Genomic DNA, 20,341 nt, shown 5'->3' on the forward strand with positions numbered 1-20,341 from the left:
GAGCTGATGTTTGGCTCCCACTTGAGATCCTGGGAGATGATGGTTCCCAGGAAGCGGAAAGATTCCACAGTGTCAATTGTGGAGTCACAGAGGGTGATGGGGGCAGGTGGGGCTGGGTTCTGCCTGAAGTTCACAACCATCTCCACTGTCTTTAGAGCGTTGAGCTCAAGGTTGTTCTGGCTGCACCAGTCCAACAGATGGTCCACTTCCCATCTGTACGCGGACTCGTCACCATCAGAGATGAGTCCGATCAGGGTGGTGTCGTCCGCAAACTTCAGAAGCTTGACAGACTGGTGACTGGAGGTGCAGCTGTTGGTGTACAGGGAGAAGAGCAGAGGAGAGAGAACACAGCCTTGGGGGGAACCGGTGCTGATGGTCAGGGAGTCAGAGACGTGCTTCCCCAGCCTCACGCGCTGCTTCCTGTCAGACAGGAAGTCAGTGATCCACCTGCAGGTGGAGTCGGGCACACTCAGCTGGGAGAGCTTCTCCTGGAGCAGAGCTGGGACGATGGTGTTGAAGGCAGAGCTGAAATCCACAAACAGGATCCTGGCATAGGTTCCTGTGGAGTCCAGGTGCCGGAGGATGAAGTGAAGGGCTAGGTTGACTGCATCATCTACAGACCTGTTGGCTCTGTAGGCAAACTGCAGGGGGTCCAGGAGGGGGTCGGTGATGTCTTTTAGGTGTGAGAGCACAAGGCGCTCAAAGGACTTCATCACCACAGAGGTCAGGGCGACGGGTCTGAAGTCATTAAGCCCTGTGGTCCTTGGCTTCTTGGGAACAGGGACGATGGTGGAGGACTTGAAGCAGGCTGGCACATGACATGTCTCCAGTGAGGTGTTAAAAATGTCTGTGAAGACTGGAGACAGCTGATCAGCGCAGTGCTTCAGGCTGGCTGGTGAGACAGAATCCGGACCAGCAGCTTTCCGGGGGTTCTGTCTCCTGAAGAGTTTGTTGACGTCCCTCTCCTGGATGGAAAGAGCCGTCCTCGGCGTGGGTAGGGGGCTGGTGGGGGTTGGAGGTGCCAAGGCCCCTCTTGAGGTTGGGGAGGTGGGGGTGGTGGATTGTGGCTGCAGCTGTTGGGGGGCGTCGTGGGAGATGGTTGCAGGACTGTCCCTTTGTCTTTCAAAGCGGCAGTAGAACTCGTTCAGGTCGTTGGCGAGGCGTCGGTCGTTGATGGAGTGGGGGGCTTTCGGCTTGTAGTTGGTGATTTGCTTGAGCCCTTTCCAGACAGACGCAGAGTCGTTGGCTGAGAACTGGATTTGGAGCTTCTCAGAGTACAGTCGTTTGGCCTCTTTCACTGCCTTGCCAAACTTGTACTTGGCCTCTCTGTATATGTCTTTGTCCCCACTCCTGAAGGCCTCTTCCTTATCCAGTCTTAACCTTCTGAGTTTAGCTGTGAACCAGGGTTTGTCGTTGTTGTAACTCACCCTGGTGCATGATGGTACACAGCTGTCCTCACAGAAGCTGATGTAGGAAGTCACAGCCTCTGTGTACTCGTCCAGACTGTTGGTAGTAGTCCTGAACACATCCCAGTCTGTACAGCCTAAACACGCCTGGAGATTCTCCACAGCCTCACTGCTCCACTTCCTTGTCGTCCTCACAACAGGTTTGCAGAGCTTTAGTTTCTGCCTGTATGCAGGAATCAGGTGGACCATGATGTGGTCGGATTGGCCCAGTGCAGCACGTGGGACGGCGTGATAAGCGTCTCTGATGGTGGTGTAACAGTGATCCAGAATGTTGTCCTCTCTGGTCGGACATTTTATAAACTGTTTATATTTGGGAAGTTCGTGGGTCAGATTACCTTTGTTAAAGTCACCAGCGACGATAACTAAGGAGTCCGGGTTGGTCCGCTCCACACTCAGTATCTGGTCGGCGAGCATGCGCTGTGCGACCTGCACGTTAGCTTGCGGTGGGATGTAAACACCGACCAGGATGAACGAAGCGAACTCACGGGGGGAATAGAAAGGCTTACAGTTTATGATGAAGGATTCCAGGTCTGGAGAACAGTGCTGTTGAATCACTGTCACGTCGTTGCACCAACCACTGTTGAGGTAAAAACAGATTCCTCCACCTTTCGCTTTGCCGGAGAGTTCCGTGTCTCTGTCCGCTCTGTAGAGCTGGAATCCTGCCAGCTGCAGCGCGGAGTCTGGTATTAATCCACACAGCCACGTCTCCGTGAAGCACAAAACTGCCGATGAATAAAAGTCCCTGTTTTTCCCCAACAACAGTTGTAGTTCCTCCATTTTGTTGGGAAGTGAGCGCACGTTAGAGAGAAATATTCCAGGTAACGGTGTTCGTAGTCCACGCTGGCGAAGACGTACCAGCACCCCAGCCCGTTTCCCTCTCTTCCGGCGTTTCACCGCGTGAACAAAGGTGAGCGCACCTTTGACCAGAATGTCCAAATATTCCAGAGCAGTAGGTAGAAATGTTGGAAATAACTCCTCTGGTGTAGTAGCCCTGATGTTCATGAGTTCTTCTCTGGTGAGAGAGCTCCGGGTACCATCACAGAAGACCGTTTTAAAGCAAAAAACAAAACAAAACAATGCGCACCAACACGCCGAGGCGACCATCTGCGGCGCCATCTTGTTTAGATGTGTTTAGTTCATTGGCTCTGACCAGACCTCCATCTGGCCGATCTTCCTTCTGCTTGAACCCTCTTCATCCCTGACCACACATCTCTGATATCGTTTTGCTGGAGCTTGCTCACCAGCTCCTTCTTGTACACCTCCATGCCTTATCTTATCTTGACTTTAAGTTACTTCTGTTTACTCCTTAATAATTCCCATTCTCCCTCTGAAGGTTATTTTTTCTTGATAAGCAGGTCCTTCAGGTCATTGGTGATCCAGGGTTTGTAATTGGGTAAGCATCTCACCATTCTGGTGGGGATGGTGTTATCCACACAGAAGTTTATATAGTTGGTAACACACTCATTCATGGCATCGATGTCCCCTTATGTAGCTGGCACAGTGCGTCCCAGTCTGTAGCATCAAAGCAACCTCGCATGGCTTCTTCAGCTTCCTGTGACGATCTTCTCACAGTTCTCTTTATTACAAGTTGCTTCTGAACAATATTTATTTATATCTCGAGCAGAGAAAATCAAGACTGTGATCTGATTTGCCTAGAGGAGGTCTTGCTTTAGAGATGTACAAGTCCTTGACATTCGCATAAAACAAATCCAACGTTTTGTTTTTTAGAGACCTTGTTAGAGCAGCTGACAAACTGTTGAATCGTTGGAAGTGTAGCAGAGGGTGAAGCATGGTTAAAATCACCAGAAATGGCCACAAACGCATTGGGGTGTGGAGCTAATGACATCACATGCAGTCTAGGCAACAGATGATGGTGGAACGTAAACTGTTGACAAAATAACACTGGTGAACTCTCTGGGACAATAATTTGGACAAACATCTTTCAATTCAATTTAAATGAAGAAATACGTTATTTATCCTAAAGGGAAAATAAATATTGTTGTAGCTCATATTATGCAGGTTTCTTCAAAGAGCTGTTGTAGATGCTTATGGCTGTGGGCAGGAAGGATCTCCTGTAGTGGTCTGTCTTACAGCAGATCTGATGAAGCCTCTGATGCTAACAGCTCAATATCTGGACTGAAGAGATGACACTTCACAGTAACATGTCCTGGATGACACCATTTGTTGTTGACAAGTACTACTAATGCACCTCCTTTGTGTTTGCTTCTCCTCTTTAAATCTCTGTCTGCTGGTATGGTCTGAAAGTCTGGCAGAGAGACGCTGGAGTTAGGGATATGATCCTGCAGCCATGTCTCAGTGAAACACACAATACTGCATTCTTGATACTCTGGCTAGGTCTTTTGTAGGGCTTGGAGTTCAACCAACTCGTTTCCCAACAATCTCACATTGCCCATCAGAATCGATGGTTTGAACTTCCTCCTCTCTCTTCTCCTTGCTCCTGCTCTGCGTCCATGGCGCCTTCTTTTTAACTCATCAGGGATTTGGGGTTGTAGTTGAAGTATTATTTGAGCTTTTGAGATATTAATGAACTGCTTCCAGTTTTAAAAAAAAAAAAACCCTTGTGTCTATGGTGATGCATCGTAATAAATGTCCGAAAGTAAAATGTATCAGTAAAAATCCTTCCAGCTGCACAGCATCCGACACAGGAGAGGATCAGCATCCACAAAAAATCTATTTCGATCCACCACAAGAGGAAATTGAGTTCTTAAAAAGAATTAATCAGAATGTAAAGTAATATAGCCACTCCAACCTGCTTGAGACCTTGAGAGGCACAATTCTAGAAATCCAGTGTAATCTTAAGGAATATTGTAAGGAACTAATCAACGGAATAACTATAAAGCTGCTCATTATCTATCATCAGTTGAAAAAAAAAAAATTATTAGCCAAGAGTCTTTTAAAGGAAGTAAAGAAGTAATGACATCTGCTAAAGTGAAGACGTATTGCAGTTTACTTCTCAACTTCCCCATAGGTCATTAGGCTGACTTAAATAAATAGTGCAGAGCCTTTCTGAGCAATGAAAACAGATGGCAACCAAATTCCCCAGGATTCCTTTTACCTGGGTATAACATATTCTGGGGCTTTAAATTCCAGGGTTTTTGGTAGGAAAGGGGCTATTCATTATGGGAGAGAGAAGCCATGTGACCTGCCCTGCCGCTGCACTCAGATACATACAGAGCTCTCTGTAGCAAAGAGCTTTACGCTGCTAAGACACCAGTCATAAAAAGCTCCTGAAGGACAATACCTTTTTCTAAAAGTTGTGTATGTATGCACTAAATTGTGTCTACACTGAAAGATGTTACGAGCTGAATTATCAATGACTTATCCAAACAGATTAAACATGCTAATGTTAGCTTAGCATTTACCAGAACATCGTGCTCTGGTTGTAAATATCTTTTACAACCAGGAACAAGGTCAATGCCAATTTTAGAATGACTTGGGTGGTATTGAGACAGAAAATCCAGACTGGGACATCCCTAGTTCATCATCTAAAACAATGTAAACCTCAGAATATTTTTACTTCTTTCAGTGACACACTGGTGTAGATTCTCAGTCATCCAGGACATGACAATCCTAACTACTTAAGTAAAAGGCAAATGGAATTATTCTCGTTTCTTGATGTTTTGCCAGTCATTCAAAAGGCTTCTCAACATGTTAGAGGTAACAGCCTTTTAAGTTATAGTCAGAACAAGCACAGTTGGCGCTGCAGAGTGGTTGTGAAATCTGAGGCCACCTCCTCTGTGTTTAGTGTTTTTCATGCTCCCTAATAGCAACCAAGTTCTCTGTCACATTGAAGTTCTCAAACAAGTGTCCCTTTTCCTTGAGAAGTAAAATAAACCACTGATTCTTAATCTGATGGGTTTGCTCTTCTGTCTTGAGCTTCTGTTTAGAGGTCTGAACATTCCTTTCTGCACTGAAATGCACTGAACAACACCGCTGATTTAGTGTTTTGGAAATTTTATTCTTGGGAAGGATCAATCTCTGTCTGAAAGTGTTATTGGCTTTAAAATGCACTAGAATGTTATGCGTTTAAAATATACTTCTTAGTTTCTGGGATACTCCAGCCACATATGGAATGACAATGTTCTTCCGCTTCTTCTTTTCTCCTTCAATTGACTGAGTTGTTTTGTTTAATTACTGGATGCCGTAACATGGGCCCAGTTACAGTATCTACACGGTTTGAAGTGCTTTCCTGATGTGTTTGTATTCCATGTTCTTCGCTTAAATCCTTGTGGGAACCTGTTCGGCACGATGCTGCAGATTTCTGGTAACTGACAGTTTATGTTTCATTGGGTGGTGAGATTCAAAAAGTAGGTACTTATGTTGCGTTAGTAAGGACCCAAAAGAAATTGATACTTTGTTACTTTTTTTTTTTATCAGAACCTGTTTAAATCAGATTACTTCAACATAGCTCCATTGCAACAAATGCATTTTTGGAACAATTACTTTTTTTCACTATGACTGAAATGTCCATAAATAGTCTTGAACTTAATATTACAACTGATGAAATTGCTAAAGCCCTGGGTAATTTGAGGGGAGGCCAAACCCCTGGACCTGCCTCTCTCACCGAGACAGTCAGACAGCTTATAAATAGATGGCTGTCATTACCTATATCTCTGACAAGATACCCGTATGAGTCTCAATGGAGTCTTTATGTATTAATCTTCTGCTAAATCTGTACTTGTATTCGGCTGATAAGAGAAAACCTATTAAAAACACAACAAATCCATTCTTAAAAAAAAATACAATCAAGATTTGGCATGATGTTCACAGGTATGTAGGAGAATCACAACAATTGTCCTATTTTAATCCAATTTTTGCTAATGATAACTTTCTACCTGGTAGAGCTTACCTTGTCTTCAAACTCTGGTTCAAGCAGGGCATAACAAAGATATCTGATCTATACAAATAATATACTTTTATGTCTTTTGAGGAGCTAAAGAATCTTTTGGTATGCAATCAAAAAAAATTTCAAATATCTCCAATTGACAAATTTTGTTACGACTAGATAGGGTACCTGTTTGAAAGCACCTTTGTTTTCTACGCTTGAGTGGAGTACAAATTGAATGAGTTAAGATTTTGTTTTACAGTAATTCTGCACATAAAACATGCTGCGAGTGACCAGTTACTTTGCAGCAATAAAAAGGATAACTTTTTTGATAAAAAACTGAAAATTCACATGGAAATATTTCCACTTTTCAGAGGCCCAAACTATTGGTGAACTTGGCGGTCAGAAGGCTTTATAATGAACTTTTTGGAAGATACTGATACCTCATAAGTATTATACATTAGCTCTTAAAAACAATTCATTCAACAGACCAACAAGTAGCTAAAATATTTGTCTTTTTGCTGAATAGAACCCTTCCACCCCATTATTTAAAAATAAATACTCCTGTTGATGGATGATTAGTATAGAGGCAGATCACAAGCATTATGCTTCTGTAGAAAATGTCGTAACCCACAACTAATCATTTCCTTCACATTGCACTGAATTTGACCATGCTAAGTTTTAATTAAACACATCACTGCTCTGTTTTGTCATCCCCTGAAATTAAAATTTCAGAATAATCTTCCACAGGAAAAGATGTGTGACGAGTTGCAGTCACTGTGTTGTTTTTTTATTTGCCTGTTTGTTTTATTTTCTTAGATGGATTTTTGTAAAGCTGCAGTCGTGTCATGAAAAATGCAGAAGCTTGTCTTGTTTGTTGCCGACTCCTTGGAGCACAGGCAGAGATGGATGGATAGAGAACAAAGACAACACAAAAGGGAAAGAGAAAGTTTGGAGATGATGTACCGCTGAGCTCTCATCTCTTTTGGGTCAAAGGTCATGACAACCTCTGAGGAGTCAATATCATCGGTTCCTTTGGCTTTCTTTTTCTCTTTCTTTTCTTCACGCCGGTAAATTTTCATCATTTGTTTCTCCTTCTCAGATTGGATGGTCACCTGGCAGCCGAAGGCAGGCTTGGCCATTTCACCACTGACCTTTCGGCTGACATCTGGGAGACAGAAAGACAAATATTTGTAGATTGCACAGAGGATTATCAAAAGCTTTGCCTGCACTGGACTTAATGATTGTATTTTTTTAAATAAAAGTTCAATGGAAACCACAACATTTGCCAGAAAAATACTGCAAAACTTAAAACATGTTTGGCAGTATATGTTTAGATACAACAACAAAATGTCACTGTGCTCTACATGACCTTCATGAAATAAGAACAACCTCAGCATCATCAAGCATCAACATTAAAAATATCTATTCTACGAGTTCTACCAAGATAATTAGATTGACTTTTCTTCATTATCATTTCTCATTTCTAGCTCCAATGAACATGGAGGTGGCATTGCATGGGTTAATGCTCCCCACTGCAGTCTCCCCTGTTTTAGACAACAGCTCAATAAAGGGTAGAATTGCTCTTGAAAACAGATGAGATCTTATGATTGCACCAGGGCCTGGGCTGATTGACTGAATGATTTCTTCTTTATCTCGTCTAGTGGCTCTACCTACTGCACAGCTCACCGCTCATCCTAACAGCTCTCCTCTTCCTGTCACTCTTAGCCTCCCTCCCATTACTTCTTCAACTCCTATCCGCTTTAACTCTGTCACCCTCTATGCACCAATTCCTCTGTCTAAGCCATTCTTCATCCTTAGCTATCGCTCTCTGAGTACTAATGTGCGTTCTTGTGTATCTCTAACAGAGATTGCCTCCAAATGTGCAGCATTCTCATTTCCACAAGTGATCATGGTGGTATAATTGCAGTCAAGAGCACCACCAGGATAGACCATGTTTGTTTACAAGCTGATTTGAATGTGTTTTTTACACATTTAAAGCTGCAGTCTTTTAGATCATTATGATATTCTCAGGGGTCATTTCACAATCCAATATCACATCACCATGCATAGTACCAAAATGTTCTACAGACAATGCAGGCTGGAAAGCTCTTAAATAACCACACTTTCCTTACACATTTTCCTACTGAAGCAATGCTTTAGTGGCTTGATGTCTTACTGAGCATCTTAATTCTTCCAATGTGATGACAATACCATATGTTACGTCATCCTTTCAAATTACAGCTCTGATGATCTAACCAAAAATGGCCAGATACATCTCACCATTTTGAACTACCTTTTCATTTTTTTTAAAGTTTGGACAAAGTGCATTCCCATTTTGTACTCGAGTTTAGAAAAAAACGTGTACATATTTGCAATCCATTACCTAAAGCTTCATTAACCACAAACAGGTTTGTTAAAAGGATCAAACAGAACATTAGGGCTCAATTACCCTGGAAAGAAAGTATTACTTCTAGACTCAATAACTTTAAAGTAAAAACTTTCAAACCACTATAAACCAATACATAACCTCTTATCCACTGCTGCAAAGTAGAGAATACATTGCCGCCTTTTGATCTAAATAAGTAATATTCATAGTTAAGCAACTGTACAACCTCTACTATTCTACAGGGGGGAAAATATCTGCTGTGTCCTACCTGAATGACTATTGCCTTGCCACAGCGACCCTCAAAATGATGAAATGTTTTGAGCAGCTTGTCAAACCACATGTCACAGCCCATCACCTTGTACTGTTAGAATGGTACCAGTTTGGCTATCACCTCAACCAATCCATAGGAGATGTGTGCACCGCCCTGCACATTAAATCCACAAACGCCAGGATCCTGTCCAGTGCTTAATACCATCATTCCCCAGAGACCAATTGAGAAAGTTCTGTTTGAACTAACCTCTGCCACATGTCTTTAGATTTTGAACCTCCTTACTGAAAGACCACAGTCAATCTGCATTTAAAGAAAAACATTGCCAACTCCATAATGATTCTGATCACTGGGTCTCCACAATGTTGTGTGCTTAGTCCATTGCTGTTGACACTGTTTGAATTTAAATGATTTACTTATTTTGCATTTAGGCTATTTATCTGTTATCTTACACAAATCTGGTGAATGATCTCAGAAAAACAACATCTCATTTGGAACTACAATGTTTGCTTTACAATAAGACAAAAACAAATTGATGTGATAGAAGACTGGCACTCAAGTTTTCACAAATCATTTGCATCTAGACTTTATGAATCAAACACTTGCATTTAAAATGTTAACTTAAACCAAGGTTTCTAACTTTAGAGCCATTAGTATACCTTTCACTGAAATTTACAGGTGACAATAATAGCTACAATAATTAGCTGCCTCAATAGTAAATCAATAAATACATAAACAATACAAAACAGTAATGATTTTTAGGAGTTTTAAACATCTCCTTTTCCATCTTCCTGCAGCTTGTAGCAATGCTAAAATGCATGAATGCTTTAATAAACAGGATCTAGAAAAATCAATTTTGTCTCAACTGTGTAATTTATTGTTCTTTTCAAATTAAACATTGTTAGGGTAAACATGTTTATGTTAGCATCTCAGTTTATTAAAAAACATTCTTTGCAGCTGCTTGGTTGTATTTGCTACTCGTTTACCTGGGTGTGTAGGCGTGTGTGTGAGCGACTTTCTAGAGAAAACTCAACTTTCAACATTTTTGGTTGTTTGTCTGTTTTAAGTGTGACATCCTGCAGCCACTGCAAAAGGAAGCTGACATCCCTACACACCCTCCAGAATTGTGTAGAAAACTGTAAGGTTTCAATAAAATCATTCATTAATGATTAAATGGACTAAGTAACAGGCATGTTTGTCCTCAAACACACAGAAAACAATGTACAACAAAGATATTTACTACATGTTTTACAGCGTTTCTACAGTACATTGCCATCACATTTCAACTCCTGGTGTTCTGCATTTGAATAAAACAAATGTCTACTTATTATGCAAGTTTTAGATCCTTTTTCTCTATTTGGTTGGAGCTATACAACACAAACATGGGACTTCTTGCTTAGAAAAGACAACTACTCAGGAAAACAGATAATGCTGAGATCTCTTAGTGGAATATTATAAGTTCAACACCAAAGGTTATTTAGAAATAAAAAACAAAAATAAGCTCTTTAGCCCAATATTAATTCTTGGTATTAAGTTTATCTTTCTGTCAGTTACTTATTGATTTGTCAACTAATTGGTAATCAGCAGCTTAGACAGCAAGTCTGTAAATGTTAACAGCCTATCTTGGGACTTTTTTTAGTGTCAATCTGAGTAAACTGTGTATACAGCACAGGTCTGTTCCAGAAAGCCAAGTCCTACAGTCTCTTAAGTGAAACTTTGATATTTTATAGAGTCATTACATATAGAATGAAATATTTCAGGCATTTCAGGCTACCTAATGTTGATGATTATGGCCTATAGATAATGAAAATTCATTGTTTCAGACTCGTTACATCAGATCAATAAAAAGTGATATTTTAAAGCAAAATGTCAGGCTTCTGAAAAGTGCGTTCATATCTATGCACTCAATACTTTGTTGGGGCTCCTTTTGCATGAATTACTGCATCAGTGGCATGGAGAATCATTGAGGTGCAATGGAAGGCCAGGTGGCTATGATAACAGCCTGCGGGTCATTTTCATTTTTGGGTCTGGTGTCTTTCATCTTCCTCTTGACAGTACTCCATCGATTTTCTATTGGGTTCAGGTCAGTCCAGTCTCTTGACCAATCAAACACAGTAACACCATGGTCGTTAAACCAGGTTTTGGTAATTTTGGCAGGATGGGCCAGTACCTTTTCCTGCTGGAAAAGGAAATCAGCATCTTCATAAAAGCGTGTCAGCAGAATGAAGCATAAAGTGCTCTAAAATTTCCTGATAGATGACTGCGTTGACCATGACCTTCGGAAAAATCATCACTGAGTGTGGGAATGTCACACTGAACTTCAAGTAACATGGATTCTGTGCCTCCTGATTTTTCCTCCAGACTCTGGGACCTTGATTTCCAAACAAAATGCAAACTTTACTTTCATCTGAAAAGAGGACTACCCTTTCCTGAAGAAAACAGACTCCATGTTACCACCTGCACATGTCACTATTTGCAAGGTGTTGTTGGGGTGATGTACAGAACCATTCTTCCTCCAAACACGGTGTCTGCAATGATAATCATGATAATGAGTTTAGCTTTGGCCTCATCTGACCAGACTATATTATCCCAGTTTTTATTGGTTTGTCCAAATATTCTGCAGCAAACTTTAAACAACCTTCAGCATGCTTCATCTTTAGTAGTGGATCCTTGCAGAAAGTGTGTGCATTGAGGTCACTGCGGTTAAGTACAATAGTCATTGGTTTCATGGGAAAGACTATAGCTGCTATTTCCTTCCTAAAGTGGTGAATGGTTCTTGACTTTGACTTGTAATGGAAAATTATTTTAAAATGCTGTGATCTTTCCTTCTCCTCTCTCATTTGATTCTGTGTTTTATCACTCAGAAGTGACCTTCCATCTACCTTTGTCCTCTGACCTCTGTGTTTTATTAGTGTTTAGTACTTAAGAGGAGATGACCTTTAAATTCATTATCAAGAGGTTTATGGTTAAACATTCCCTGAAGGGTTATGTTCCAAGAAAGAGCAGATGGGTGTTCTCCTAAATGACTTTGTTACCTCTGACCTGGGGAGGGTCTAGGAACCATAAAACTAAACTCTTTGAAGTTGAGACAACACCCTAATTTTGCTATAAATATGATTTGTACTTTGTGTTCGTTGCTCTGCTTAACTGACTTGCTCAGTGACGGAGTCATTCAAACGCTGACTGCCTTTGAATACATTTTATAAAGACGAAGTCCGGACTTTCTTTTGTTGTGAATTAATTTATCTCCCACTTTAATAAGAAAATCCACAACAGACTCCTCTGTCAGAAATGTTAAAAAGGGCTCCTGGCCACAGTTGATTTATGAGGAATGGTCTTTTTGTCTTTTTGGCTCCAATAGCGCTTACTGGAAAATTTAAATATTTAGAAATTAAGTTGGAGCCATTGTCATTAGTGTGTTTTCCTGTGAAGATCACTGCTTTTACCAATTGTGCCACTCAATGTAACAGGAAACTTTTTTATAAGCTTTCAGTTGATATTAAACTTGCTGATATTGATTTGCAAATGGCAGATCAGACCGGTGTAATTCCAATTTTTTTATCCCTAATTTTATTTGTGGACTAATTTCTTAGTATGTGTAGATTACCCTGTTTGTTGCCAACATCTAGTAAGACCTTTATGTCAACGGCCACACATATTTAAAACTCGAAAGTGTTTACATGTTCAGTACTTATTTTACATGCTGTATAATTATCCATAAATCCTGATACACCCATTCATTTAGGGAGATAACAGGTGAGTTTCTAAGACATGAATGGCTTGGATGGCTTTCTAATTAGCTGCTTTTAAATTTAGACATGACACAGATTGTCATCCTTGGACAAAGCTTTAGAAAAAGAAACTTTATCACTTACTCTGAATAGCATTAAAATTGCTGAAAGGTAAGGAATCTTAATGCCATCTTTGACATGACATGTCATTTATATCTAATTTCTACGACTGCTTTCTTTCACCTTGTAAATATTGCTAAAATTAGAAATATTCCATTCCAGAGTGATACAGAAAAACTAGCGCATGCATTTGTTACTTCCAGACAGGGCTATTGTAATTATTTACTATCAGGAAGTCCAAAAACTTCAGTTCAAGCCCTTCAACTTATCCAAACCGCTGCAGTAAGAGACCAGATGAAAATTAAAAAGAAAGATCATATCTTTCTGCTGTTTAAGCTTCTCCACATTGGCTCCCTGTTAAATTGAGTGTTGGATTTAAAATTCTGCTTCTCTTAGTCCCCTACTTTTTGTTTTGACTATTGAGCCCAATTTCCGGCAATACTATTGGGCCTGTAATTTGTATTCCCTGTCCTTTTTGGTGTACTACAGCTCCGGCGATGGTGGCCCTATTTGGGTGGAGATGGATTAGCACTTTTGTACTTCTTAGTCGTTTTCAGCTTTGATTGGTGTATCTCTACCCCTACCTCTTAATTGTATTTCCTCTAACCCTGTAGTCCTTGGCTCTGTCAAAATTTACTCACAATTTAGAAGACATTTTGGTTTCCATCAGATAGGTCTCTTTAATCCAATTGCATGTAATAATCTCTTTTATCCTTCAATGCAGGGTGCTACATTCAGTGTATGGACCAGCAAAGCCCTAAAATATTTTAAAGATCTCTTTATCGTAACAAGTTTGCTTCTTTCGCACAGTTGTCCAATAAATATGATCCGCCATAATCTTACTTTTTTAGATATTTGCAGGTAGGGCATTTTATAAAGTCAACCATTCCAACAAAGTTTCCTAATATGCCGGGGCTCACACTGAACGTGCAGCCGTGCTGCAGAAAGCCACTCACACTGTGCTACTGCTCCGTCTGTGGAAACACGCCTCCTGAGAGCAGAAGTTCACGTGTGTTCTGGGAGTTGTTTACACTAGTCAAGGCAGCGTATGTTGGTGGGTTGATTTTATAATGAAATTCACCAAAACTCTCTGCTGTCTAGCTTCCTGTTTGGCTGGTAAAATTGAGGAACCTGATACAGAAGTTGCTGCGGTGTCCGGCCAAATGTCCTTCTTGCGGAAACATTTTGTTGAGCTGCACGACCTCGGTAACTGCAACCGCACTGCACTGTGGCTGATGTGAGTGTACACATTGATTTTAATGATTTGGGTTCCTTGAGCAATTTACCCTCAAATTGATCCTACATGTGACAGATGTGAATCCGAGGAAGCCACATTAATACATCTGTTTTGGTATTGCCCCAAAATACTAATATATTGGGGTGGTATCTGTGAAGCACTCGCTGCTGTACTTGGAATCAAGATCACCCCAAACCCATTCATCACTTTTTGGGATTACCCCTGAAGGATTAGGTTTACCTATTGGGGGTCACATGGTTATTGCATTTTTAAGGCAGTTGGCATGGCATCTAATTCTTTTGAGATGGAAGGGGGCTGCCCCACCCGAAGTTGGCATTGGATAAAAGATGTACCATCCGAAGCTCATGACCATAGATGAGGGCGGGAACGTAGATCGACCGGTAAATCGAGCTTCATTTTTTGACTCAGCTCTCTTTTCACCATGACAGACTGGTACAGCACCCGTATCACTGCTGAAGCACCACCTTGTTATTGTAAAAGCAAACTTGTCTCTCATGATACCCAGACTCCTGCCAGGTCACTTTGACATTAGTTCAGCAGTCCAGTTTAGCTCAGGAATGGGAAATTGACCAAAATCATGAGATTGTTATTGTGTAACTGTCACGTAGGCCAATCTGATGTTTTCCAGATGTTTGGCTGGATTTTATATTCTTGGAACTGTGATTGAGAATCAATGTTGTGGATGCCAAAAGTTTTACGTAAATGAGTATGATGATTTCAATTGGTCAAGTGGACCCCATACACACCAATGCTTTGTATCTGTATAAAAAAGACGCCCTGTAGGAACTGAGGGCTGGGATTCTTTGGGATTTTGTACAAATATGTTTTCAGAGATGTGTTCTGAATAAAAGGTCCCCCGCATTCGGCTTCGAGAGGAAACCAGTTGTCTCTTCATCATTTTTAAATTGGTAAACTTTTTTCTCCCACAGAACACACTCTACGGTACACCCCTTTTTGAATAGGAGGACCACCACCCCGGTCTGCCAATCCAGTGGAACTGCCCCCAATGTCCACGCAATGCTGCATAGTCGCGTTAACCAACACAACCCTACAACAGCCAGAGACCTTAAGATACTCCGAGCAAATCTCATCCACCCTCGGGGCTTTACCACCGAGGAGCTTTTTAAATTACCTCGGTGACCTCAGAACCAGAGATTGGAGAGCCCGCTCCAAGATCCCCAGGCTTCGCTTCCTCAATGGAAGACATGCCGGTGGGATTGAGGAGGTCTTCGAAGCACTCCACCCACCGACCTACAAAGTCCCGAGTTTAGGTCGGCAGTACACCCTCCCCACTGTAAACAGGGTTGGTGGTGTACCTCTTCCCCCCCACCGAGACGCCAGATGTTTGACCAGAATAGCCTTGAATCCATTATGGAAGTCATTTTCCATGGCCTCTCCGAACTCCTCCCACGCCAAAGTTGTTGCCTCAGCAACCACCCGAGCCGCATGCCGCTTGGACTGCCGGTACCCATCAACTGCATCCGGAGTCAAACAGGCCAAAAAGACCCAATAGGACTCCTTCTTCAGCCTGACAGCTAAAAGATGTACTGCTCAATTTAAAATTTGAAAAAAAAAAAATCAGGTATGTGATGAGAGGATCCGGAAATAGGTATTTCACAGTCTGGAAATCTTTTCTGAATTTTTTTTTAATAAACCCTCGACACAGGTCCGGGAATAGCTGGGCCTTGGAGCTTTGGTTGAGCAGTGGGTTTAAAACTCTGGGTACTGATGTTTGCATGGTTTTAATTTTTTTGTGATTACCTTGTTAAGTGACAGTTTATACTAGGGTATTAGTTGTTTGTGGGGTGGGTTGTTGTTTTGTAATTTTTGAAAATTCAATAAATATATTAAACACTAATATTCTGCTTCTTACATCTGAAGCCCCTTAAGAAGAAAGCTCTGCCATAAATAAGAGATCTGAGTATTCCATATGTTCCTAACAGAGCACTTCACGCTTACTTTGTTTAATAGTAGTGCATACAATCACTGCTATTTTCTCCTAATACTCTCAAATTATGCATTATCTGCAATTATTGCTTCCATTAACTTTATGGTCTGTGATTTTGTGTTTCCATAGATGTCACATCTGCCTGCCATTTATGTTAGGCTGTGACACCTTCCTCGAGTGTGTCATCGACTCACCTATAGCTGCCAATAACTTTATGTTCTCTTTCTATAGATGATACACTTGACCCTATCTTTCTGTATTTAACCTTCTTTCTCTCTTAGACAAAGCAACTGAGGGACATGGCGTTGCTACTAATTATACACTCGGGTTTTCATCCCATAAATTTTACTACTGGTTGAAAGCAAACTCACCAAGTCAGTAACTGATTTGTCAAAGTTTTTGTAGGACAAAGTTTCAACACTTTATGACTCCTCAGGGGAACTAACTCTCAAACAGGCTTCTGAAAAATGGACTCCAAGCAGTGAAAACTGATGACGTGAGGTCATGGAAAATTATTTAGAAACTGAACCATCATCAGATTGCAATCTGATAATGAAATGATTATTAGCTTGATGTTCCTACAACAAATGTCCATTCTGACAGAATGTCTCCACTTCCAGGAAAATGTGGAGAGGAGCCACCGAAAGAATCTGTTCTCTTGTAAACATCTAAGTGCCAAGCTGTGAACTGCAATTTAAAACTAATCAGCAAGAGACAGGCATTCCCTCTAAATCCCACTCTTCCTCATGGCATGCAAACAGTAGAAAATTTAATCAGCCTTTTTTAACCCCTCATGACTTCACTCTCAGTTGTCAAGGCAACACTAATCTCAAAAGCTGTCTGCCAAGTGAAATTTTTAAGGCTGATCTCGGTTCTTCAAAATTTCAACACTACCAGCCGAGTTTTAAAGTGCCGCATAAGTGTGAGCACAAATGCAACTAGTTCTCTTTGGTTTGATACATAACAAAATATCTGTTATGCTATGTTGTCTATTTTAGCTTACTGTTAACAATCACAGAAACCACTAATTTTACACGCTGATTTGTCCAAGGATCAAATCCTTTAAATTAATACATCTTTGGCAAATGTTCAGATTTCTGAGTCATATCTCTTAAAGCAGGAAGATGCAACTAATGTAGGCTATTGTCACACTAAAGTTTAAGCAAAGAACAAAAAACTATAAAGGGTTTAAGCTGCTTTTTATGTAGCGCAGGATCAATCGCAGCATTCTTATAAAACTGGTAGTTCTTCCTACCTAAGTTTGCTGTGATGCCTACCCCATCTTGTTTAGTAGTTTGTATAAAAGCACCACAAAAAAAGAAACAGCTTGTGTAACCTTACTTAACACCTATTGATAAACCAGTCACTAGAAAAGTGATCAAAAATCTTGCAATTTTGTTTCGACTTTGTCTGTGCCGTGATTGGCATGTCAAATACTAAAAGCATTTATTATTTATTTTCTCTATTGTATAACTTGCTGCATTTTTAATGGTCAATATTTAATAATATAATTTTTTGAAACAAAACCAGAGACTGCAGGTCAGACGTCAACAGATAGAGGAAGAAATGGTATTAGAAAATGTCCAGAAAAAAATTTCAATTTAATAACTAGTCAAATCTGAACTGACTGGTCAGCTTTTACAAAAACTGGAAGTAAAAAAATAAAAGCTGTAATCGGCGCATCTTATATTAAGACTACAAGTGAAAAGGCTATCCAAAGGCTTTCTGCATTAATAAGCTATTAGCTATAAAGTTAATAGGGCATCTTGAAAACTTGGCTATTCCATGCACTGCCACATGTCAGAGGGGATTTTACCACCAACTGGATTACTTCTATGTAAATAGGGCAGCACAAAAGGTCTGTACAATAGGTTGCAAATATATTGTTATCGCAGTATAAGTGTGTTCAACATTCATATCTAAAGGGCTATTTGAAGTGCATTACTTGTTGTCTAATAAGGTTGGGCAGAAGGACCAATTTATCGACCATCGACGATAAGCTCACCCCTTCAATGGTTGTTTTCTAAGCGCAATATTTTGGGCGTTTTTTGCCTACAGGTTAAGGGCAAAACAGTCGGGAGCCGAGGCAGTGTCACACAATAAACAGCTCTGCAAACTGTTATATACATTGCCTGGCCCAAAAAAAAAAAAGTCGCCACAAAAAAACAAAAAGGTCACACACTAATATTTCGTTGGACCGCCTTTAGCTTTGATTACGGCACGCATTCGCTATGGCATTGTTTCGATAAGCTTCTGCAATGACACAAGATTTATTTCCACCCACTGTTGCATTAATTTTTCACCAAGAACTTGCGTTGATGATGGCAGAGTCTGACCGTCTCATGCTCCCTGAACCACTCTTTCACAATTCGAGCCCAATGAATCCTGGCATTGTCATCTTGGAATATGCTCGTGCCATCAGGGAGGAAAAAATCCATTGATGGAATAACCTGGTCATTAAGTACAGGGGTTGGACAATGAAACTGAAACACCTGTCATTTTAGTGTGGGAGGTTTTATGGCTACATTGGACCAGCCAGGTAGCCAGTCTTCATTGATTGCACATTGCACCAGTAAGAGCAGAGTGTGAGGGTTCAATTAGCAGGGTAAGAGCACAGTTTTGCTCAAAATATTGAAATGCACACAACATTATGGGTGACATACCAGAGTTCAAAAGAGGACAAATTGTTGGTGCATGTCTTGCTGGCGCATCTGTGACCAAGACAGCAAGTCTTTGTGATGTATCAAGAGCCACGGTATCCTGGGTAATGTCAGCATACCACCAAGAAGGACGAACCACATCCAACAGGATTAACTGTGGACGCAAGAGGAAGCTGTCTGAAAAGGATGTTCGGGTGCTAACTCGGATTGTATCCAAAAAACATAAAACCACGGCTGCCCAAATCACGGTGGAATTAAATGTGCACCTCAACTCTCCTGTTTCCACCAGAACTGTCCGTCAGGAGCTCCACAGGGTCAATATACACGGCCGGGCTGCTATAGCCAAATCTTTGGTCACTCATGCCAATGCCAAACGTCGGTTTCAATGGTGCAAGGAGCGCAAATCTTGGGCTGTGGACAATGTGAAACATGTATTGTTCTCTGATGAGTCCACCTTTACTGTTTTCCCCACATCCGGGAGAATTACAATGTGGAGAAGCCCCAGAGAAACGTACCACCCAGACTGTTGCATGCCCAGAGTGAAGCATGGGGGTGGATCAGTGATGGTTTGGGCTGCCATATCATGGCATTCCCTTGGCCCAATACTTGTGCTAGATGGGCGCGTCACTGCCAAGGACTACCGAACCATTCTTGAGGACCATGTGCATCCAATGGTTCAAACATTGTACCCTGAAGGCGGTGCCGTGTATCAGGATGGCAATGCACCAATACACCCAGCAAGACTGGTGAAAGATTGGTTTGATGAACATGAAAGTGAAGTTGAACATCTCCCATGGCCTGCACAGTCACCAGATCTAAATATTATTGAGCCACTTTGGGGTGTTTTGGAGGAGCGAGTCAGGAAACGTTTTCCTCCACCAGTATCACGTAGTGACCTGGCCACTATCCTGCAAGAAGAATGGCTTAAAATCCCTCTGACCACTGTGCAGGACTTGACCAATTACAGCAACCCCAGATCATAGCACTGCCCCCACAGGATTGTACAGTAGTCACTAGGCATGATGGGTGCATCACTTCACCTCTCTTCTTACCCTGATGCGAACATCACAGGTAAAGCTGGACTCATCAGACCATATGACCTTCCATTGCTCCAGAGTCCAATCTTTATGCTCCCTAACAAACTGAAGCCTTTTTTCCGATTAGCCTCACTGATAGTGGATTTCTTAAGGCGACACAGCTGTTCAGTTCCAATCCCTTGAGTTCCCTTCACATTGTGTGTGTGGAAATGCTCTTACTTTCACTATTAATCATAGCCTGGAGTTCTACTGTTGCTTTGATTTGATTTCACCAAACCTTTAAGTGACCAGCTCATCCATTTCAATATTGTCCTAATACCACTGCCTTATTGGGCTGGTATTCACAAGACAACCCTTAACAGACCGAAGTATTATTTAATAAAATATTAAAGTATTAATATGAAATAATATATTCATATTCGTAATCACAGCACACTAGCAACTGCACAAGCGGCATATCGCTGTAGTATCCTGTATCCTGTTGTTTACGTCTTTCACCCGGTTTAAGGCCAAAGTAATCCCAAGTAGGAGACTTTGGATTTCCTCTGATAACTAGTTTCTCCATTTTTGGACATTTGTGTTCTAAATTGGCAAACCAGCCCATGGCCGTTTACATTG

At 41.1% G+C, this 20,341-nt stretch overlaps 1 protein-coding gene across 1 annotated transcript in view; it reads right to left on the reverse strand.

Annotated features, from left to right (window-relative positions):
* Positions 1-20,341, reverse strand: part of ascc3 (activating signal cointegrator 1 complex subunit 3) — a 301,858-nt gene that overhangs the window by 225,908 nt on the left and 55,609 nt on the right. Inside the window, exon 6 of the mRNA XM_047360681.1 lies at positions 7,279-7,480. Within this exon, the coding sequence (XP_047216637.1) occupies positions 7,279-7,480 (202 nt within the window). The remainder of the gene's footprint in view (positions 1-7,278; positions 7,481-20,341) is intronic.

The sequence above is a fragment of the Girardinichthys multiradiatus genome, chromosome 3, assembly GCF_021462225.1.
Source record: "Girardinichthys multiradiatus isolate DD_20200921_A chromosome 3, DD_fGirMul_XY1, whole genome shotgun sequence".
Lineage (NCBI taxonomy): Eukaryota > Metazoa > Chordata > Actinopteri > Cyprinodontiformes > Goodeidae > Girardinichthys > Girardinichthys multiradiatus.